The sequence below is a fragment of the Osmerus mordax genome, chromosome 15 (assembly GCF_038355195.1).
Source record: "Osmerus mordax isolate fOsmMor3 chromosome 15, fOsmMor3.pri, whole genome shotgun sequence".
In the NCBI taxonomy this organism is placed as follows: domain Eukaryota; kingdom Metazoa; phylum Chordata; class Actinopteri; order Osmeriformes; family Osmeridae; genus Osmerus; species Osmerus mordax.
The window spans coordinates 14,567,003-14,590,150 of record NC_090064.1 but is presented as its reverse complement, the minus strand read 5'-3'; the positions used below and the strand labels follow the sequence as shown (position 1 = coordinate 14,590,150).

Below are 23,148 nucleotides of genomic sequence, written 5' to 3'. Positions count from 1 at the left end.
AAATAACTCAGTATATTCGGTTCACTGTAAAGATTTGAATTGTTTAGCTGTTTCAACGCAGTTCTCAACCAGCAGCACCGGGTGAATTGGAAAACAGAAAATATATCCTAGGTTGTCGACTAAAATTTTATTCGGTAAGTGTTTTTCCCTAACCCTAACCCGATTCAGCTGTTTTTCTTAGTAAAAGAACAGCGAGGTGACTTGACTCTAAACGTTACTTTAACTTTCCTTAGTTTACCAAAGTTAGCTAGCTAACTAGCTTGCTAGCTCAGTACTACTAGCACTAGCTAGTTGTCAACGGGATACTGTATGCCTGGGAATTCCTTCCCCACCTACGTTGTTATGTTAGCTACAGACTTGTTGCGCTAGCGGATGTAGTTGACGTTGGCTTACCTAGTTTGTTAGCTAGCTACCACCAGTCATGCTTACCCAATCAAATTTACACTTTCCCAATATTCACCTGCTTGACTTGAATGTATTAGCTCTATAAACATGGACGAAAGATTGGAGCTTACTATACACTTTGATAATGTATATTTGTAGTATGCTGGGAGTATGTAGGCTGGGTAGCTCACGCTACAAATTGTCTGTGACAGTATGGGTCATCAGAATAAGTTTTACCCCGAATTTTCCCCCATGAACCCATCACCAACTTGCTTTTGTTTCTTCAGACCTCTGCTACTTAAGAAACAATGCTGTTATCTGGAGTTTTGTTCCACTACCTCGGTAGTACAGTACGTTAACATGACTAAAGAGTATGCAACCATAGAAATGGACCTGGTATGTGCTCTATTCATTTATATACCATATATCTAGTTGAATCATTGACAATTAGAGCTATGTTGTTGGAGTATGTATAGTTATAAAATGTAATGTCACCAAATTAATCTTTGTTTCTACAGGCTTTTGGTTCTGCCAAGCCGTATGGATCCACAAGAAGTATTGTCAGAAGAATAGCCTCCAGTCTTCCTTTTAAACCCTGCCCCAGGGTCCATTTTCAGGTAGGGCAATGTTTTAAAAAGAGACTCAAGTGTTAGATTGTTAATTACTGTATATCCGGACTCTTAACTAAGTGTGGTGTATGGTCAGGATTCCCATGGTCATTAGAAAACCTGGAAAAGTCAGGGATACAAAATGTAAAACATTGTGGGCTGGTCCTGGAAAAGTAATGGTCATGAGGCAAACAGTGCAAAATAGTTAAACATGGGCCCAACCACATGCGCACAGAGCAACACCTGTTTGAAGGCCAGTATGGTTTTGAAACACACTTTTAGACAGCACACACAGAACATGTATAGAAATGTGCATTTGTGGTTACAGATGAGCATCCTAGACTACTGTCAATGTCCTTTAGCAGACATGATATTCTGTCTGCTCTTTTGTGATGTTAATGGCAAAGCCACCTTCATATCAACGTGGTTTACCTGTTTGAGCTGTGGCCTAAACAAATCTTAGAATATCACATGACTAGTGATGTGTGCTTGACTTCTTCAAATTGCAGACAGTGATAATAAATGGCCTACTTCAATTGAAGACACACGAGTTATGTATATATGATGCTCTTATGTATATATGAACTAGTTGTTATACCAATGAAGCCAATTGTGTGTAGTTATTAATAAGTAAACACCATAATTCTGGATGGTTTAAAGTTCATGAAGGTAGTTTGGTAACTACCTAACTGTATTGTAACTTTGCCCTGCTGTCAGAATTCTGCCTCTCATATACTGTCTCTGTCACCTATGTTTTCTCTTCTCTTCTCTCCAGCTGCCCATTCTAGCTTAGAGGAATGCAGTAGGTCTGCTTTAGGTCAGTTTACCTGAAACCTGCAATAATAACCTTGTGCTGACAAGCGGGCAGTGTAATCAGTCTCGCACCTTTTCTTTTGGAAAATGCAGTCTTCATGTTTATCTCTCATTCTTTTCTTTCCTTTGTTTCCTGTCCTAACTATATAATAAAAACAGGGAAGTCAGGTGGCTGAGCGGTTAGGGAATTGGGCTAGTAATCCGAAGGTTGCTGGTTCGATTCCCGGCTGTGCAAAATGACGTTGTGTCCTTGGGCAAGGCACTTCACCCTACTTGTCTCAGGGAGAATGTCCCTGTACTTACTGTAAGTCGCTCTGGATAAGAGCGTCTGCTAAATGACTAAATGTAAATGTAAGTTTAGACTCAAAATGAAAGTTAATTCAAAACGAAAGCTCAAATGTCAATGTCATATCAAACGATGACCTGTGTGTTATGTGCTATCTGATGTGTTGTTTCCATCTAATTATTAACTCTGCCCTGCCTCCCCCCAGCTGCACCCTTACACTGAGGAAGCTGGCTTGTTAGCCGGCTCGCAGAGTCAGAGAGGGCTGGTGGCCTCTCTGGCCGATGTGGGCTGGATCGACGGGGAGGACGAACAGGATGGTGGCCTCAACGGAATGCCCAGGTGAGTAGGGGGAAGAGGAGCCTCGGGTTTAGACCGTGACATGTTTTGTGACCTGATAACAACCCCATAAATGGGCAAACTAGTTAGTTCCCAATTAGGGATGCTCATTTTGAGAGGAAAAATGGACCGATAACTGACACTCATTAACGACCATTAACCGTTAACCGACAAGATTCCTTTTTTTGGACGAGTGTCGGTCGAATTTTTGGGGATCAGAATAGCATTTTTCTGGCTCAAATGACAAATGTTTTCAGGCAAAAATCTGAATATAAATTTCACAATTCTTTTCGTTTCAAATTTTTCATCTCAAATTGATTGAGAAAGCGGTTGTTTACTAGCAGCTTGTGGCATTCATTGTCATTTTCCTCAGTAACATTAGGCTTGTTTGTTGTCTTGTCCTGTTCTGACAGGTCAGGGGCTCCTTCAGGACTTGTGTTCCGCTCCCAGCAGTCTCAGCCCAGCAGACGTCCTCTGACTAGGCAGAGGTCATTACCCAGCCTGGGCCTGGGCGACCTGGACCCCCAGGGCCAGACAACCGTCAACAATGAGGCCATCCAGAAGATCAGTGCTCTGGAGACTGAGCTGGCTAAACTTAGGACCCAGATAGCACAGATCGTTCTGGCCCAGGAACAGAACACACGGCCAGCCGGTACGAGACAGAACAGTCACACAAACACACAGAGGGAGTAGGAAAACCTCTCATCTCAAGAGGATGACTCCTACTTTTTCCACTGTAATGACCTGTACCTGCCTGGAGGTGGCAGCATTTTTAGATTAATCTCATAGATGTTTCTCTTTCTCCCCTCTTGCTCAGCTCCTTCCGCAGGTGTACCTCCGCCTCCCCCTCCCTGTGGTCCTCCTCCTCCCCCCCCGCCGCCCCCTCCCCCTCCTCCCGTCGGTCTCCAGAGGAGCTTCTCAGCTATTGACCTCATCAAAGAGCGCCGGGGGAAGAGGCCTGATGGTCTGCTCACAGTTGTGGATGAGGGGCCTAGGCAGGCAGATGTCCCAAGCATGCTGGATGTTCTGAAAGACATTGGAAAAGTCAAACTGCGTTCAGTCAAGAGGTGAGGACCGCCGCCACCATAGACGTGCATGTGATGGTCAGCCTTAGGAAGGCTTGACAGTTGTGGTATTTTCATGGTTGATGAGACTCCATAACCAGATTGTCGTCTACGTCTGTTGTTGCAGTCGGTCTGAGGAGGGCAAAGCCAAGGCCTGTGACCCCACAGACGCCGCCTCGCTCATCGCCGAGGCCCTGAAACGCAAGTTTGCCCACCGCTATCGCCACGACAGCCAGGAGGAAGACCAGGAATTCAACCTCCCGGTCCCAGAGGTCAAACCTCGCCCAGAGGCACCGCTGGTGAGACAGCCACTGGCGCTCCCTGACTGCCTGTTCTCTCAATGTCCCATCGCTGAAAGACAGATGGTGCATGGAGTGTTTGTGTGGTATAGTAACACAGTTCTATCCTTGTCTTGTCTGTGTAGTTTGGCCAGCACATGCTGAAGTCCACAGGGAAGAGACGGGTGCTCTAAGGAGCTGTTGAAGACGAGCAAGGAGAGGTCTGGGAGGTCCAGACGAGCGGGGACTTCATCTCAGCCTTTGTCAGCTGTATCTGTAGGAATACGTTCATCTCTGCCACAGCCGTCGTCAGCCTGCCCACCTGTCCTGTTCACCCTCAGTGCTGCATCTCAAGACAGCCTCATCGTTTTTGCACTTTTGATAACATACAGTATCACTGCCCAGTTGGACCAAAATGTTTTTATTTGTACTCAGTTGCTTGGTGTGAAATTTCCTGATATTGAGGAAAATTCCTGTTCCGATAGGCCCTCTGTTCAAAATCTTTGAACATTTTCTGTGTGAGGTGCATAAGCCATACTGTATGCATTATGAGGATGTTGTGGACCCACACTATTCACTTTAGTTCACTACAGAATCCTAATAGCCTTCCTGGTCTATCTGTTAATATGTGGGATTAGTGCACATTATCTTCTTTGTTGTCCCTTTTGTTAGGAAGGTGTGCTTTTCCTCGGAGCAAGTGTCGGCTCTAAGCTTTGATCTAACACAGAGGAAAGGAATCCTTTTCTGACTTTTGGTCTCTAGTGGAGTAATGTGTATTTTTGTCTTTGTAGTGTAATTTATAATTTGGGATACTTATTTATGTTTTGGTTTTAGCAAATCATTTATTTTTTAACTGAACGCAGAAAATGATGTTATTGCTCTAACCCATTGCTGAGTGCATTGAGAGAATAGATGGCAAAATGTATTTATATTGGAATTTAGCCTGTTTCTATTTTAGCTGTGAGATTTGTATTGAGAAAACATAACAAGACCAGTTTCCAAGCTGAAACCTGCCAGTCTCAATACCTCAGGCATGATTGCTGCCTGATTCCAGGAAACGACCTTGACCTTAATCTGTAGCAGGTATACACTGCTTATTGTCTAACCTTGCCAGTGGTAGAAGTTGTGTTGTCGTTCAACAGTAGAAGCTTTCACCTGTTGTTTGGGGCCTTAACTCTGTCCCACAGTTCAGAGACAAAAACATTCCATGAGGGATGTCACTTAAGTGATGACTTACGTGTATTTCTATCATTATGTTGTAATGAGATGGTACCTTGGTGCAAAGGGAAAGCTGTTTCAAACAACTCTAACCATAGTTCCAATATCATAGTTATGCCAGTAATACTTGATGTTTTGAAAACAAAACTGATATCCTTGACTAAAAGCAAATAGCAAATGTTGAGAACAACCTCAGTGTTTTGTATCAGTATGACACTAATCATAAGGATTCCAGCTTGACAGAAGAGGTCAGTGTTTTATATATCATGGTTAGTTTCCATTGTTCTGTCAATGGTGATTCAAGTGTGCCTTCAAACTACACTGTGACACTACATTGTTTCTTATCTGTTAAAAGTTCTGTACCTGAACTGGAATCAAATTCATTAATAAAAGAAAAACAAAAGAAAACTGTGCACTGTTCTTACTCACGCCAAGATTAGGGGGAGATGTAGACTACTAGATTGACACAGGGCATAGAAACTAGCAACTGATTACATTTGTGGGGTTATTACTAATCACAGATGAGATTCTTTTTGCTTAGATTCAGATATAATATCAGGTTGTGACTTACCAAGGTCAAAGAACATGTCAGGCCTATAATTAAGGATTTGGGCACATTATGTCAACTGGTTTTATTAATCAAAAGGCAACTGCAACAGGCATGTATCAAAAGGTGAATATGGCTAAGCCTTCACAAAGTCTGGCTTGAAGCTGAAGTCTTCATCCCAAAATGGCTGTTGCGACAAATTGTAAACAGTTATTATCAACAGTCTTACAGCACTTTCAACAAAAATACAAGTCAGCTAAAATCAGAAAAGCACCTGTTATCGTTCAGAATGTCAAAATACAAACACCTGTTTTTGTGCCACTGTACAAAATCAAAGTAGACGAACTAAAAACATCAGGAAATGGAATGTTCAAAAGTCATCTTTTTTCCCCCATATAAAAAAGGAACTGGGAGGGGAGGGGGGGGTTCAGTATTTTCTCCTTACAACAAAAGGCAAAAGGACTGGACAGTGCATTAAAAGGGACAAGCCACTCCATGCACTTCATGGGAGGAGTAGGAGCTGGTTTGGTCACTTAGCGTAGTCTGTGCATAGTTATAAGGCATCAGTCGAGCAGGTCTTCTTGGTTGCATGTGGTTAAAAGAGACATTCTGTAGAGGGAGGGAGTCGCCTTCAGTAGTTGTAAACGAAACCAGGCTGATCCTCTGGAGAGGGCCCCCGCGCATCTTGCAGTCCATCCCTCCCCCTCCGGGTGGCGATTGGCGTACCCTGAGCCAGTGGAGTTGTGGTGAGATGCGTGTGTGATGACTGAGGGGGGTGATACAGGGTTCAACGTCAGGTTTGGGAGGCACAGGTCCTGCTCCCAGCTCTTACACCACTGACTGACTGTCGCTTCATCTTCAAAACAGCTGAACTCCTTTCAGAAGAGCAAAGAGGAAGTGGAGTTGTGAAACACCTTTGTTGACTGTTCATCACGCCTCTCCTGGTGAGAGCTGCGTGTCCGACACTGTCCCTGTGAGGGACTGAAAGGGGGGCTAGGAATACGAGGGAGCAGAGGTGGAGCGATTTATGGCATCTGGTGTGTTTTTCCATCTGTCTGACTGACTTAGGCGTTACTCATGGCTTCGACGGTGACAGTTTAAACCTAAGTGGTTTTTTCAAATCTGTGCTTACAAGGCAAATCTGGACATTATTTGTTAGAGGGACAGATACAACGAACAAACAGGACACCTGTAAACAGTCTTCATAGAGGCAGCAAAAGGACAGGGCTTATCACATTATTTTTCTCACACAAGGAAGAATATTCGGTACGAATGCATTAACACACACTGCATTTTTGTCAAGTCTTAAAGCGAGGCTTGTCTCTGAATACTCAAGGTGTTTTCAAATCAATTTCTTCAAAGTCATTCAATACGTTTGCAAATGGCACTTCCCATCCAGGTGTTCATCCGGTTCTTGTTATTCCCTTAAATTTGCCATCCAAATAGTGGTGTGTCAAATCAGTAATGCCTACAAACTACAGAGGAAAAATAAATAAAATAAGCAAATTAAAGGAAATACAGCAGTAGCCAAATGAGGTATCTATGTATTGCTCTATGTCAAAGAAAGAAAGGAATTAAAATTAAATAAATAAAAATCAGTGGTTTGTCAAAATGAGATGGGGGGGAGGAAGCAACAAAAGGTTTCAGGTTTTGGTGGGGCAGTGACTGGTACACTCACTCCTTCCCCACCCTCTTCCCAGTGTGACAAAGACCCAAGGCCATGGATCAGGGGTCAAAGGTCAAAGGGCAAACATGGAGTGTCAGGACTCTCTGCTTCCCTGAGGTATTTCTTTGGAGTTGGTTTTGTCCGCTGCTGTTGTGACATTCGACTCCGTGGTGGCGGCTGTGGGTTGGGATGGGGTCGCCGTGGCAGCAGGGCCTGGCTCCGCCTCCTCGCTGCTGGTGGACGGCTCCTGTACAAGCCCCCCCCAGCTGGCTTTGTTCAGCCCCAGGTGGCCCAGCATGGTCTGGGAGAGGCGTGTGTCGGAGAAACGGGCCCACTCTGCAAACAGAGGCTCCACTACGTATGACATGAACCCTGAAACAGAGACAAACACACCCACACAGATTCATTGATTTAGGGAGGGCCTTGATGTGGTGGACAGGTGTTCATCCTAACCGGACAGGACAAAGTCCCAATTCTTACCAATCTGGATGTTGCCAGTGGAGTTGGCCTCGTTGTCACACAGTGGGCTGACTTCAAGTTTGTGCTTCTTCTCAACGTCCCCTATAGAGGGCGAGAGAGACCGTAAGAAGGGATGGAAGAGGAAGGAGAGGAGAGCAAGATGAGAACAGCAGTGATGGAAGAGAAGGAGGGTGTACCTTGACGGAAGAACTCTGCTGTAACCTTCTCGCTCCACTGTTTGCTGAGCGCCCAGGGTCGGCAGGGGTTGCAGATGTCTGCACACTTCAGAGCCATCTGTATGGGGTTAGAGCCACAATGGATGGTTAGAGCCCGCAGTTTCCCCAGAGTCAGCTGTATGGCTGGTGGCCAACTGGAAACTGACCTGTAGGAGGAAGTGACGGTGGCTGGCTTGGCTCAGACACAGGTCTCCCTGGTCCAGGTGCGTGCGGAATTTGGACAGGTACTCGTTCTGTCTGCTGATGTCTGTGGCCAAGATCAGGGAGCCCAGCTGCCTCTCCATATTAAGGCTGACGAGTCGAACACAGAGCGGATGGATTATAACCACATTAACACCAGTTAAAAGCTAACGTGAATGGTAAAAAAAGAAAAGAATGCTCTGAATGCTGATTGGCCAGTGCGGAAGGACAGCTGAGTAGCAGACCTGTCTTCTGCAGGCAGATGGGAGAAGAGCCCAGTCTCTCGGATCAGGCCCACTGCAGACCTCCAGTGGTGGTTCTCCAGAACGGAGGTATTCTGCTCCTCAGAGAAGAAAGCACAGACACACACACACACACGCACAGACACACACACAGTCCCCTAGTTAGCCGGTGATCCGGGAAGCTAGGTTTTTGTTCCTGCATGTGTCGGTGTGTGTGTGTTCGACAGTGTGTTCCTACCCTGTAGAGAGTAGCCAGGTAATGGTTGGTCTTGATGAGGAAAGGCTGGTTGACCCCGGGGTGGTCCAGGTCGTGAGTGGCGGCCGCCAGCAGACCCAGCAGGATGTCACAGGAAGTGAGAGACTTGGCCAGCTGCATCACAGGAAGCACAGATCACCACGTGACCACAGGTTCCAAGCCACAGCAACACCATGGAACAAAACCACCTTGCAGGTCGCCCTGGCAACCCTATCAGATAGGTGTGGTCCCTTCGCACCACACTGTGCGTGTTCACAGTGCTAACAAGGAGGTCAGATGGCTGAGCGGTTAGGGAATCAGGCTAGTAATCAGAAGGTTGCCAGTTCGATTCCCGCAAAATGACGTTGTGTCCTTGGGCAAGGCACTTCACCCCACTTGCCTCGGGGGGAATGTCCCTGTTCTTACTGTAAGTCGCTCTGGATAAGAGCGTATGCTAAATGACTAAATGTAAATGTAACAAGGTGGTGTTCCCTGGGGCTGGGCTCCCCGGCTCACCTTGGGCTCCCGGAGGTAGCAGTACATGGCCTGTGTAACGTCGGCTGCGTGGACAGCGTTGTGGTAGGGGTTCTGGTGGTGGTAGTCCTCCTGGACCATGACCAGGAACCTCCACAGCTTCACCATGTCCAGCTGAAAGAGCTCCACCAGGCCGTACTGGTTGAGCAGGTGGAAGGTCAGTGTGACCAGACTGTTTCCTGGGGAGAGAGAGGAGCAAGGACGAGAGACATACACAGTCAACACAAATACGCCGCATGATATTCACACACGTCTCAGGAGGCAGACATGTGATCTAAATATCACAGTGTAGTCTGCGGATCTGTTTTCTGATCTATTGCAACTGTCACAAAGCAAAACCTCTTGCCAATATTAGCTGTTGGAAGCCACCAGCAGATGGCACTGTTGTCTGTATGTCTGGTTTGATGGTGATATGATTGACAGGGACGCTGTCACAAACAGTATCACAAGTGAAGGTGTTGGGAAAAAAAAAAGAGTCTCACCATTGGTTAATCTGTTGAAGAGGAAAATGTCAAAATTCCAGCTCCCGACCTTCTGCAGCATGCACTGCAGGGACACAGGAAAACCATGGTTACAGTCAACGTCTGGGACAGGTGGGGGAGTGGCCTCCACACTTTCCTTCTCAAAAACATATTTATTCATTTCCAATTTGCTCAGAACTTTGAAGAGGAGAAGAAGCGGTGCTGTCTGGGGTGTGTCCGTGTCCGGGAGGGAGTGCGTACCCTGGCCTGTCCTAGGTAGTCCTCGTCCAGGAGGGGGAGGTGGTTGTGTTGGGGTGTTCCCCGGAGCAGGCGAGAGGAGCGGAGGTTCCTCTGGAAGCTCAGAAGTCTGTGGATCCTCCTGTCAGACACAGGACCTGCCGAGCTGGACCCGAGCCGGGCTACACACACACACACACACACACACACACACACACACACACACACACACACACACACACACACACACACACACACACACACACACACACACACACACACACACACACACACACACACACACACACACACACACACACACACACACACACACACACACACACACACACACACACACACACACACACACACACCTCTTAGTAGCTGCAATTAAAAATGTTGCAGCTAGATATGAAACTCAATTAAGTGGAATGAGTGGATGTAGAAAAACTTCATACACAGACACACATTGCTGATACAGCCACCCACTCTAAAAGGCATCTGTCTGGACACACACAAGTCGTGCGGTCTATGGCCACCCTGACACACAGACTGTGGCTGTTTGGGAAAGCCATGGTCCCATTCCGGAAGCACGTCAGCATTCTAAGGAAGGCCATTATGTTTGAACCAGGAAGTGAGCACACACACTTCAAGTGTCTGAGGTGAAAACAGCCGGGCTGGCAGGGACAACATGAAGCAAGGCTCACATTCAGACTGGGCACTTAGTAAGCCGCTCACATGAGGTCGTTTTGTGAGGTATTTTAATCCGAACTCTGGAAAATCTACTCAACTCTGGGGAGAAAAGAAATCAAGAGGATGCAACTGTGAAAAGAAATGGTTGTTGCGAGGCCTGTCTGTTCATGACGTAGAAGTCACATATTTATGCCCAACACGCACATGCTGTGCTTTATCAGTGTGTGAAAGAACTGGGCTATGTGACAACATCTGTCAGTGAGTCTGGTGACATCAGAGGAGGGTTGAGGAGGAGGTATGAACTCTAGACAGTGTACAGGTGGGGGATATCTCTTCATCTCACTCTGGTTATCAGTGAGCATGCCTGCTAGGCAGGCAGACTGGTTCAGCCAGGCAGGGTTGGATGGGTCCATCTAGCCAATCTTTTCTCGGCTAGGTAGGGCTGGGCTAGGCACGGCAAGTTTTTTTCTGGGCTAGGCTAGGCAGGTCTGAGCTGGGCTAGGCAGGTCTGGGCTAGGCTAGGCAGGTTTGGGCTAGGCTGGGCAGGTCTGGGCTAGGCAGGTCTGGGCTAGGCTGGTCTGGGCTAGGCTCGGCTCGGCTGGTCTGGGCTAGGCTAGGCAGGTCTGAGCTGGGCTAGGCTGGTTTGGGCTAGGCAGGTCTGGGCTAGACAGGTCTGAGATGGGCTAGGCAGGTCTGGGCTGGGCTAGGCAGGTCTGGGCTGGGCTGGGCTAGGCAGGTCTGGGCTGGGCCTGCAGCAGTGTGGGGCTCTTCATACTCACAGTGGAGCGTTCGGAAGTCGATGCAGAGGTATGGGTGGGATCCTCTTCGTTCCGGTTCGAACCCGACTTGGCTTCTTACTCTCACATCTCCTAGAGGGAACCAACACACACGTCCTCAAGAGACAGGCTGTACGCCGAGCACGGAAGCAGACACGTGTGTGTGTGAGAGCTGGATGACATTGTGTTGTGATGAGAAACAGACAGGCCCATTTTTCCTGTGTGTGTGCGTGACCATGGCCCTGCTAGAGGAATACGGTTCAACTCTTTACCCAGAAGTCCTGAGCTCTGCCTTTAAGCTTTCAGGCCTCGCTACATGAAAACACCCAAATCGACTTCTACAAACAACCATGACCTCAGCAATACCCCTCCTATAACCTCAACCAGACTGGACTGCTGCCCATTTCATACCAACACAGATATGACATTCACAGATATGACATTCACAGAAAAGTAGCTGACTGCATTGCCAGAAGCACTTTAGGCAGCTGAAGGTCATGTAGCTGTTGAAGGTCGTTGACAGGAGGCCCAGTGTTTTGGCCGAGGGAACGATCCTGGTTTGAGTCTGTCAGGGTCGCTGCCTTGTTGACTGGCTGTGTGTTCCCACAGCAGGTTCTATTCTATGGTTAGATCTATGAGCCGCCACACACACACACACACACACACACACACACACACACACACACACACACACACACACACACACACACACACACACACACACACACACACACACACACACACACACACACACACACACACACACACACACACACACACACACACACACACACACACACACACACACACACACACACACACACACACACACACACACACACACACACACACACACACACACACACACACACACACACACACACACACACACACACACACACACACACACACACACACACACACACACACACACACACACACACACACACACACACACACACAGACAGGCCAGGGCATTCCACTAGCTTCAGTACCCAGTAGCACTTCACATCAAATCTCCACCGGGGTAAATCTGATAAATTCAAAAAGCCGTGTGGCTGGAGGCTTAAGCCCTTTGTGATTGAGAGATTATCAACGGGCCAGGGATTGACCATCCACTCTGGGTCCTTGTCTCGGTTTTATCCTCTTTACCCCTCTCCCTTTGTCTCAATCTATTCATCTGTCCCCTAGCTCTGTATCATGTTGTTTAGGTCATTGTGTTATCGGGTGAGCACAATAACATCGATAAAAGATACAGAGGCCCTTTTCCCTCAACTCTGCTTGAGATTGCAAGTGGTGTTGACGTGGAATGTGTTGCGTGTGTGTGTGTGCCAGTGGGAGCCGACACACTGTGGAAAACAGACCCAGTTTCTCCACTGTGCTGGTGAGGGAGTGTGTTTGAGGAGGTGGGCAGTACTTACCTAGCATACGAATGTACAGGGCCGTCTGGTCAGAGCTGTCGTAGGAGATGGCTCCTCGTCTCTGGGGAGAACAGGGAGGAAGAAGAACAAGCTAAAAGACCAGAGACGTCATCCTCTTGTGGTTGAGAATGCAAAACAAAAAAGGTGCAGAACTACTGCGTTAACGGCATCACAAACAAGACGCTTATCGTGTGTGTGTGTGGACTTGGGGGTGAAGCGTTACTGATAAACAGTGTTCCCATGCCGTATCTCAAGGTGCCTGGTGAGTGCGTTTCTGTGTCTCCCATCCAGCTATCTGGGAGTGTGAGAACATGGCACGTGCTGCACCCCCCCTCTATGTACTGCTCACACACACACACACACACCCACGTGGTGTAGAGTTTCATGGGGATTATCGGTAAACGACCCTGTACTTACGATATTTGAAAATAGAACTGGCCAAATAGGTTACACACTGCAGGTTCTGTGTTAGTCAGTAGTAAATATACTGTTTATAGCTACAGAACAACTCGTAGTCCCACCTACTCACTGTAAGCTAGGCCGGCTCCCTGTGTGAAGGCCCATGTAGCCTGTCACTTAACAGGAAGTGAGGCCTGAGGTCTGAAGCTGGAGGAGAAGGGAGCCTTATAGAGTTAATCACACCTCACTTCCTGCAGTAATAGGCTCCCCATGTAACGATTAAATTGAAGCAAAGCAGCTTGACGATCACTAAGGAAACAGACACTCACACCAGCTCTCCCTGAGCTTACTGAGCACGCGAAACCAGAGAGGGGGAGGGAGAGAGACAGAGACAGAGACAGAGACAGAGAGAGAGAGAGAGAGAGAGAGAGAGACAGAGACAGAGACAGAGACAGAGACAGAGACAGAGACAGAGAGACAGAAAGAGAGAGAGAGAGAGAGACAGAGAGAGAGAGAGGGAGACGTAAAGAGAGCAGGAAAAAGGACGGCGTGAAGACAAAGAGAGAACGCAGGTTCATCTGTTCTGAGCAGAGTTGATGGGTTTAATGTAAGACTACAAACGGACAACGTTGTGGTACTGCATCAGCAGGAGAGGATCCGATCATCTCCAGTGAGCATACATGTAGGGTGGGGGTTTGTAGTAGCTGAAGTAGTAGTAGCATTAATAGAGGGCATGACCTGTAAGGATTTCCCTTGGGGATAGCTGAGACAGTTGATAGAGGAGCCAGAGCATGACCTACAGACAGATGGACTGACACTCCTATCAGGGTTTTGGCTCAGCAAACTCACCACACACACTGGCCCCCACCCAGAGCAGGTCTAGTTTCCACATGCAGCACATTACCTCTCTCTCCCTCTCTCTCCTCCCTCTCTCTCCCTCTCTCTCCTCCCTCTCTCTCCCTCTCTATCCCTCTCTCTCCCTCTCTATCCCTCTCTATCCCTCTCTATCCCTCTCTATCCATCTCCCTCTCTATCCCTCTCCCTCTCTATCCCTCTCCCTTCCTCTCTCTCTCTCCCTGTAGTTGGGCTAGCAGTCTGTTGGCCTCAATCCTTCTCTGGGTCAGGCTGGGTGTGTGTCTGACTGTCCCCAGCTCTGGGCTCCATGCTCTGGGCTCCATGCTCTGGGCTCCATGCTCTGGGCTCCATGCTCTGGGCTCCATGCTCTGGGCTCCATGCTCTGGGCTCCATGCTCTGGGCTCCATGCTCTGGGCTCCATGCTCTGGGCTCCATGCTCTGGGCTGACTGTCCCCAGCTCTGGGCTCCATGCTCTGGGCTGTCTGGACCACAGCTATGGAGGGTCAGACTGGGTCTGTGTGCTTTTTCCTCTTCCCATGCTCTTTTGTACAGTGGGCCCTGGTAGGAGAGGCTCTGGCTGGGCTGGCTGGTTTTCAGGCTGGCTGGCTGGTTTGCTGGCTGGCTAGGGTGTCCCCAGATGGCACAGCACTCTGGCTGTGACGTCAATGGGCTCAGACGATTTGCATACATGATTTTTATCCATTATCATTCCCTCGCTCTCGCCCTCTCTCCCCCTCTGCCTCTCATCCCCTCAGGCGCTCCTCGCTTCTCTCCTCTCGACTGAAAAACAAAACGCTTTGAAGCCATGTTCTCCCACTAACCATTGTGAAAGGCTGTAAAAACATCGACATGCACAGAGGGTTTGAGAGGGTTCGGTGGGGCGAAAATCCGCCTGCGTTAAAAACCGTTTTGATGGGAGGGCGATAATCCTGCCGTGGTAACCATAAAGAAGCTGCTTCCAGGCTGGAGGGGCAGGGTGTGTGTGGTAACTTAATGACCCCTTGTTACTGATACACACTCCTTAACCACTCGTCAGCCATGATAAGGATCAGGGTGTGTCCTACAGGCGCACAAGGGTACGTGTATACACACACACACACACAAACAGAGAGGGTCTGGAGAGGGCCTGTGTCTCTGACCCTGTATGTCCTTTAAGCCCACATGACAGTGGCCAATCCAAAGCTAATATTTTACTGGCTAGCAAACAGCTTGACTCATAGTGGGTAATCTGCCAAACTGTATTTTACTGTCAACAGGCCACTGTGTTTACACACACCACCGGTGGTTAGCATGTGAGTAATACAGCGCGTGTGAGGGTGTGTGTGTGCGTGTGTAGGCTCAGTGTGCAGCGATGCACAGTTCAGTCCCAAGAGAAAACAGCACTGGCAAGGTGAAAGGATGGGGAGGGGACACAGGCTGGCACAGGTAAACCTAGGATCCATATCTGACACATTCAACCCTGAGGTAAACAACCCTGAAGTAAACAAGGATGTGATGGTGTGGGCAGCCACTCTGTCACCAACGTAACAGTGGGTATTGAGTCGAGTAGGGAAGGCTAAGCCCCCTGCATGCCCGTTTAGCCATACCTGCCACACCTAGCTGCTTCGTGCCAACAATCTCATCCACACACACACACGGACCTCAGACATTTTGGGGTCTGGCACACTCATCTCTGACCGTCAGTCTGTGAGCATTTATTCATCATTCTCCTTGAGTTGAATGTGGAAGAAATACTGCAGGATTCCCTAACCCTAATCCTAAACCTAAGCCTAACCCTTCCATCTGTTCCCAGGAGGGAGGTAGGTCAGAAGAGCGGGCAGTTTAGTTAGTGGTTGTCAGCAGCTGACCCCAGCTGGCCTTTACTCCTCCCAACCACTGTCCATTAGCAACCTACTAGCAGGATAACCCTATTTACTACAGGGGTCATGACCCTGGCACATGCTATGACGTCTGGGGGAGCCGATCTGAGACGGGCCTTATCCATCAGATCACTGCCCTCAAGTTTAGTACCATGTGCCGGGGTCAAAGAACAGCAGCTACCGAGTTAGCACCTTGATGATGTCACAGGCAAGGCTTGTTCCAGCCTGCCATCGGTCTGTAAATGTTTGATTAAATCACAAAGCTGAGAACATGCTGAAGGTTTGGTGTTACTGCCATGGGTTTGCACAGGTATGGTTGAATCAACTTTGACTTTGAACATTATGGTTTTGGTTGTTAAACTGTTTACGGATAAGACAGTAAATGACTGCTTCCTTGGGTAAACACGTCTGTCCCTGAAGACAGACTGCTGTAAAACTGAGGTGTGTCTTCAGGCTTTTGTCTGCAATAACATGTTTCTTTTCATCTGTTTTCGTGTGTGTGTGTGTGTGTGTCACTGTGTGTGTGTTTAAAGCAGACAGGTTGAATAGGCTCCTTGGTGCACGTCATCCTAACTCTCACACGTGAGTAATCATCACAGATCGAGATCTGGGACATTCGCATGACGAGCACAATCGGTTAAACCCTCCAAAACTGATAGAAATAGCCAAGGCTGCCTATGTGTTATTTATACTGTTGTGTTGGAGGACAGTACGCTGGTGTTGGCAGTTGGCAGTCAATCCCACACTTCCCTATTTTAGCCACAGTGATAAAACTCAAACTTCCCCATGTAACTAGTCATAAAGACTGAGGACAACCAGTTTACAGACAGGGGTCATGCCAAGTAGGAAGCCAACAGTATTCCCATAAACTCATACATCATGTCACACACACACACACAGGGTTAGTAAACTCACAGAGATAAAAGAAGCTGGACTTCATAAACGGAATGTTTCCTCCTGAGTAATGGCTACTGGCTGTGCAATGCTGTGTAGCGGAATAGCACATTCCAGAAACTGAGTGAGTGCTAGGCCATAACCCTGGACTTCACTAGGAAGGGTGCGTGTGCATGTGTGTGTGTGTATATGTGTGCGTGTGTGTGTGTGTGTACAGTAGCTGCTGCTCATAGAAAGTCTGACCGCCAACAAACTCTAGAGAGAAGATGCAGGGTGTGTGTGGAGGGTACCAGTCTGTCAGAACACGTTCCCTTTGCAGACCGCCCCCCTAATCACACATTTGAAATTGTTTCTTTTTTTTTTCTTTTACCGTCAGGAGAAGTGTCATAAACTAATTTAAGGCTTCTTTAAACAAGGCACTTTAAAAGGGGCTTGTATAAATGTGTTTTTAATGGCCGCTCTCTCTAACCAAAACAAGGAATGTTTGAGTTTGTACGTGTGTGTGTTTGTGTGTGTTGATATGTTGAAACACATTCTCACAGCCTGATGCACTCAAAACGGCAGCTTGGAAACAACGATGGTCATGTGACCGAGGGCCCCCCCTGAGAGAGGGGGAGGGGTGAGCGAAAGAAAGAGAGAGAGGGCAGCATGCCTGTATCTGAGGAAACAAAGCTTTGCGTCCTGTTCACGAAGAACCCAAATCCTGAATGAGCTTCAGAGCTGCAGCTAGCCACCACCCTCCTCCCCTGTAAGTCACACGGACCCAGTCTGGTTCAGCGCAGGCTCTGGTTTCTGGCAGCGGAGAGGTTAAAGCAGGGCAGATTGTGAAACGGCAAGCTCCTTCAGCATTCTTACCACATCCTGAGACTACGTCAATCCAACGCCACTGGCCCAAAACCTTATCGTCACAGTTAAGATCAACAAACTGACTCCCTTCCAATAAAAGCGTGCCGTTTTAACACTTGCTGTTCCTACGGTACCCAGAAAAACGAACCTGTGCGGACAGGAAGACTTCTTCTGTGTATTTAAGAGTTTCACATTATCTACAAATATCTCTCTGGGTCGTAAAACATGTGACCAACTGCTCCCATCAATACTGGGCATCTGTTTACAAACTGATTATGATATCTCAGTTACACACAACATGACAGATGTCAATAACATGGCTTTTATCAGAGGAGTGGTGACAGGCAGACAGACAGACAGACAGACAGACAGACAGACAGGCAGGAAAATGGCAATGTGAATTGCCCTGCTGGGTAGGATTCTGCATGTAAGGGTTCAGTGTGTGTACGTAATGTAAACCACATGATTCAGAGGCTGTGTCCTACTCCATGCTCTATACACCAAGACCTCTACATAGTGTGTGCCAATCTAATCTGACGAATTTCTCTCCCTGGGTGTAAAAAGCACCCTGTTTAAAGTTCACTTTGGCAATCCGAGAGTAAACAGCAGCTTGCATTTTCTAAACCTGTGTCACGAAGTGAAGCCATTCACTTATCAGGCAGCTTCTGATATCAGAACCCTAACAGCAGTATAATACACTTCTAGAAACTAGCAACACAACCAATGTGTAAATGAGGCCTTTCATTTGACGCCACGGACACTACCCCTCTCCAACAGCATATTTGACACCCATTCACATCCATACCAAGCACAAAAAACACATTCTTCGGTGACTTCATCTTTTCTTGAACCCTACTCTTTTCGCCCTCTGTTTACAAGAGGAAATGTCTTCATCTGAAAGAGGGGGGTGAGAGAACGCCAGCATGTGTGAGAGTCAGAGAAAGAGAGAGAAAGAGAGAGAAAGCGCCAAAAGAGAACTGTGTCTGTGTGTGAACGCCTGAGCCAAAGAGAAAGGGGGATTGAAACTCCGACCATCTGGGAGTTTGGCACAGGGCCAAACCACTGCCCCCAGAGCCCGGGCACATGTCTAACGGCCTCTCTGTAACGGTAGCCCGTCCTCGCTACCACAAACAGTGCTGTGGAACCACAGGGAAAAACACCCAGTGGACACTGACGACCCCCTCGGGCCCTCTGGTCCCACACAGCACCGGGAACACAAACACAATGTTTAAAGAGTAAAGTAATTGCTCCTTGGCAAAGGACTACTTGTGACTGTCAAGAGCTGGGCCCAGCCTGTACAGTACAGAACACTCAGTCACTGCAATGGTGTTTACTTCATGTGTCAAGTGTGTGTGTGTGTGTGTGTCATTGCTCATCCCCATACTAACCAATGAAAAAAATCGTTCCAGGGGGGAAAAGTAGGAGAGGGGGTCTGGCAATGTGACTTCCAGCTTGTCTGGGAGGAAAACAACCAATGAAAAGTTTCCTCTCCATAGCCTTGTCTTCGTTTCCCCTGACCCTGCAGGAGGCCTTCATCTCAACTTCAATATTCAGTATCACCTTTACAAAAATGATATGCAAGTGATCCTCGTTTCCTGGGGAACCCCACTTAACACTACAAAGCCTGTTGCTCATTGCGAGCGCTTTTTTCTCACAACAAAAGGAGCACAATGAGAGCACACCCCACAGATTAGAGATGAACTCTAGCCCACTCAGGGGGGACAACGGACAAACATGACCCAGAAACACAATGGACCCCAGTCTGTGTTTGTAAACACACAGTGTGTGATCCAGCCTTCATCTGGTATGGGTCTCATCCTGGGGGATGGGAGTTTGACTGTGTGTGTGTGTGTGTGTGTGTGTGTGGTGTGTGTGTGTGTGGTGTGTGTGTGTGTGCGTGTGTGTGTGGTGTGTGTGGTGTGTGTGTGTGTGGTGTGTGTGTGTGTGCGTGTGTGTGCGTGTGCTGTGTGTGGTGTGTGTGTGTGTGTGTGGTGTGTGTGTGTGTGGTGTGTGCTGTGTGTGGTGTGTGTGTGTGTGTGTGTGTGCGTGTGTGGTGTGTGTGTGTGTGTGTGTGTGTGGTGTGTGTGGTGTGTGTGTGTGTGTGTGTGTGTGGTGTGTGTGTGTGTGGGCAATGTGGAGGTTGTGGTGGCATGTGGGGGTGGGGCCAGCTTCGTCACACTGCTGGCCCAGAACAGTCCTCCTAATGTGTAGCCAAATACCAGAGCCCCATCGCTATCCCACAATCCCCTTCTGGCGCATATTGCTTGAAATGAAGTGGAACGACGAGTTGAAAAGGATGGAGTGGGAGATGGCAGACGGATGGACAGACAAGTGAAGCACTTCTGTCATTCAATCCATCCACTCCACAGTTCCCTGACCGATGGCTGTTTCTCTCTCTCTCTCCTGAGAGCCAACATCAGCCCCCTAGGCCCCTGGAGACCAGGATGCAGGTCTCTCTAACAAGGCTTCCTGCCCACAACTATGTTGTGTCAGACACACATGGGTGGTTATGTGGAGCAGAGTGCTTGACAAAGGCCTAATGGATGGTCGTACACTCAACACTACCGTCTCAATGTCTGGTAAGACATTTGAGATAGGGTTCAATGATTACGGTTGGAGCGGAAAGCCTACAGTCCAGATCGAATGTGCAAGTCAATGTTTGAAACCATCCAGTGTTGACTCCACATTCCCTTTTTCATATTTTAAATGGACAAAGATATGGACAACATTGGGGAGCGGTTTTGAGATCTACATTTGAGACATGAGTCAACTGTTGCAGAGTTGGATTATTGGAACTTCCTATTCAGTGACCAACCAATAGAAACTCTATTAACAAAAGGAAAGCTTTCAAACAAACTTTCCAACGAAGTGCAAAGTAGGGTTCTAATTTGGTTAAATCATTAAACGTCGTGCTACCTGAGGAGGCAGAGCACCAAAAGGGCACACAGTAATCGTGCTTCCAGTTCCTCATGGCCACATGTTGCAGTCGAACAAGAAAACTGTAAGCTAAGCAGTTCAACGCAAGTGTGTCTGCAACAGCCGTTGTGGTGGCTTAAAGGGAAGGTGACACTTTCGTCTGTTGCTAATCGCCAGGCGAGTCCACTGTCTGCATTGAACAGAGACTAGGAGTTTAAACTGACGTTGATATTTCAGATTCACACAAAGTGACGTGTGCATGGTGGGTAAACGGAAAAGAACCACTTGCAATATTTTCTGATGAGAATTTGTAAAACACTCCACAGCCAAGGCCTAAAGAACTAGCACTTGTGCCAACGCCGGCATTTACCTAATAGGCGATGCGAAATCATTGAATATAAAACGATACCGGTGCAATAGTGAGGTTAGTTATACCTGTGACAGCTGTCTGGGATCAGGGGCGCCGAAGAGAGACGAGCTGGAGCTGAAACTGATGGCTCCCCTCCGGCTGAGAACATGTTTGGGAACCGGCCTGTCTAGAGGCAAGACCGGCAGCTGATAACATACTTCCATTGAACTAAAACAGAGCTCAATCCAGATCAAAATCAAAATGGAAAGAAAAAAAAACCCCAATGAGTTAAGAGAGCTAAAATGTGAAGAATTAAATGGAAAGCCAGGCAATGGGGAATTGTTGCAGAGTATTTATCCTTTTGCGTGTTAGGAAATCCTCAATGCTTGCCCTGTAAAGTTATTTTGTTCTCATTGACTTTAAACTTGACAAAATCCTCGTCATTAATATAGTCTCTGTATTTCTCTTCTCGCGCGTCTCCTTTGGTCTCATTCTATTCGAATTGCAACCATGCTGCTTTTTTTCTTCCTTTTTTCACACAAATCTGGGCCTTCAAAGGACAAGGCCTGTTTATTCTCTGTATGTTTATAAAATCGCTTCCTCATTTTTCTTTTCCAGGAAAAAAATCCTCTCATCAGACGTTCTTCATCGTGGCATGGCTCCCCAGTGTGTCTCCAAATCAAAACAAAAGGCACGACCAGCGACCACTTCAAATGGGATATCTACTGATGCACGACACCGGTGAATGAGGTGAAAGAAATCCTAGAAAAAAATATATTCGACTTGCCTTTACAGTGGTTCGGTGGTTTTCATTCAGTGTTTTAAAACTAGTAGAGTCACTGGTAGCATGTATTCTTTCTTTTTTGTGTGTAAATTAAAGGATTATTAGCACGAGTACTTCACCACGCATCGGACTCACTCAATGCAGCGCTGTCATTAAAACAAAGTGTCTCAGAGGGAAACCCGACGTTCATCAATCAGAAGCACTAGTCCGACGTAAATTGTCACATGGTGGAAATAACTGAAAAATAAAACAACTGAACGTGAAACAAAAGACACGTAAATTGCTCTACCACTACCTAATCTTTCTAAACAGTCTCGTTTCAGCATACACCATAACCTCCTTGGCATACACACCACCTGCCAAAGATGGAGCTGTTGAAGCTTTCACAAAAAACGCCCTTGTGAGGCTTATCCAATCGCAGCAAGGCAACGTATACAACGCCAATAGAGATTAGACTGTTGTATGTCATTCGTTTGTAAAAGGATACGCTATTGGCTACGCGTTCAGGGTGATCCCGAGACCGATTTGAGCAGTCATTTGCCGACGGCACGGACCTCCACAAGGGTATTCCACCACAACGGGGTTTGCCCTACAGCGGTCCACATCATTGCCTGTGATTACCTTCCTTGCATGAGTCATCCAGTTGTAGACTACTTCAGTGGGACTCTCTACAAACAGTTCTCTAACGCGAGACAAAGTTGGAAAGCAACAGTTTCTTGATGTCGTTTTTTTTCTTTCTTAAGAACCACAGGCTGGACCTAATATTGTCTGGAAATGGCTGCTTGTGGCTATTTGGCAGCTACCCACAATGAATCAACTAGCTATTGTTTTGCTATTGTTATGCTATTTATTCTGGAATTGCCTATCGTTGACTATTGTAGATGTGAGGACAAAGGGGAGAGGGAATATTATCACTTAAGCAAACAGGACACGAAACAGCTCAGTCAAAAATACACTTTAATATACCTACTTTCTTAAGGCTAAGCTAATTCATCAATCCTATACTACCTGGGAGTCAGAGGCTAGTCATTTTCCATCTTAAATGCTTTTCCAAGAACCAAGAATGTAATTTCTTGCAATTTTCCCAAAACCATCTTCAACCTTTTTTTTATTAGAAGTTTTTTTTGTCTCGTGCCGGGAATCTGGTGGACAATGGTGAGCCGCGCCATGGCAACAGTCAGGCTCACTGCCAGTTGAGGTCATAATGAGAGTACCACCCCCTTCCTTTCTACCCCCCCCCCCCCCCCTTCCCTCCATGGCTCACAATGCAATTCCACACAATCACACCCCCTGCCACAAGGTCCTGTGTCTTTTCCAGGCAACCAAGGCAACATTGTGGAAAATTGCAGCCGAAAACTATAGTCAGTCGTCCTCAGCAAAGACAACACCGATGACAGGGGAGAACAAAATCACCCTGACAGTCTTGGAAATAACGTTGAAGCGTTATATTTGGTTAGTAGTGTACTGTAAATTTACATTGCAGAAATGAATAAAGGGAAATGTCTCTCAATATCAATGTGAAATATAATACAGTGCTGTTGTTGCTGTTATTTAGTCTATTTGTTCCAAGTC

The 23,148-nt window shown here is 47.4% G+C and overlaps 2 protein-coding genes across 6 annotated transcripts; one reads left to right on the top strand and one right to left on the bottom strand.

Moving 5' to 3' along the window:
* The first annotated feature begins 14 nt into the window (after window positions 1–14).
* Window positions 15–5,372, top strand: mtfr1 (mitochondrial fission regulator 1). Its single transcript, XM_067251770.1, has 8 exons — window positions 15–134; window positions 672–780; window positions 903–1,001; window positions 2,297–2,430; window positions 2,841–3,079; window positions 3,245–3,494; window positions 3,619–3,790; window positions 3,916–5,372. Exons 2-8 carry the CDS (start codon window positions 745–747, stop codon window positions 3,961–3,963), a joined length of 978 nt encoding a protein of 325 aa, XP_067107871.1. The 5' UTR covers window positions 15–134; window positions 672–744; the 3' UTR covers window positions 3,964–5,372.
* A 232-nt stretch (window positions 5,373–5,604) lies between these two features.
* Window positions 5,605–21,944, bottom strand: pde7a (phosphodiesterase 7A). 5 transcript variants are annotated; one of them, XR_010878320.1, is made up of 13 exons: window positions 20,879–21,944; window positions 12,675–12,735; window positions 11,257–11,346; window positions 9,809–9,966; window positions 9,569–9,632; window positions 9,069–9,265; window positions 8,556–8,687; window positions 8,321–8,412; window positions 8,042–8,186; window positions 7,857–7,953; window positions 7,681–7,761; window positions 7,213–7,572; window positions 5,605–7,009 (listed from the first exon to the last, which is right to left on the bottom strand). XR_010878320.1 is itself a non-coding variant. In XM_067251856.1 (12 exons), the coding sequence occupies exons 1-12, from the start codon at window positions 21,014–21,016 to the stop codon at window positions 7,295–7,297; spliced, it is 1,533 nt and encodes a 510-aa protein (XP_067107957.1). In that variant the 5' UTR covers window positions 21,017–21,944; the 3' UTR covers window positions 5,605–7,294. The 5 variants fall into 5 exon arrangements, 4 of the variants coding, with proteins under 4 accessions (XP_067107957.1, XP_067107958.1, XP_067107959.1 ...); XM_067251856.1 differs by having other exon boundaries at window positions 5,605–7,572; XM_067251857.1 differs by having other exon boundaries at window positions 5,605–7,572; window positions 11,257–11,343.
* Between the last annotated feature and the right edge of the window lie 1,204 nt (window positions 21,945–23,148).

Bases quoted from the DNA above. Each gene is read 5' to 3' on its own strand.
- mtfr1 (XM_067251770.1), top strand. From the start codon at position 745: ATGACTAAAGAGTATGCAACCATAGAAATGGACCTG. The intron at 1,002-2,296 runs GTAGGGCAATGT...GCCTCCCCCCAG, and splicing joins GCCCCAGGGTCCATTTTCAG to CTGCACCCTTACACTGAGGA. The intron at 3,080-3,244 runs GTACGAGACAGA...CCTCTTGCTCAG, and splicing joins ACAGAACACACGGCCAGCCG to CTCCTTCCGCAGGTGTACCT.
- pde7a (XM_067251856.1), bottom strand. From the start codon at position 21,016: ATGGAAGTATGTTATCAGCTGCCGGTCTTGCCTCTAGACAGGCCGGTT. The intron at 8,413-8,555 runs GTAGGAACACAC...TCTGAGGAGCAG, and splicing joins ACCTGGCTACTCTCTACAGG to AATACCTCCGTTCTGGAGAA. The intron at 7,573-7,680 runs GTAAGAATTGGG...TCTCTGTTTCAG, and splicing joins CACTGGCAACATCCAGATTG to GGTTCATGTCATACGTAGTG.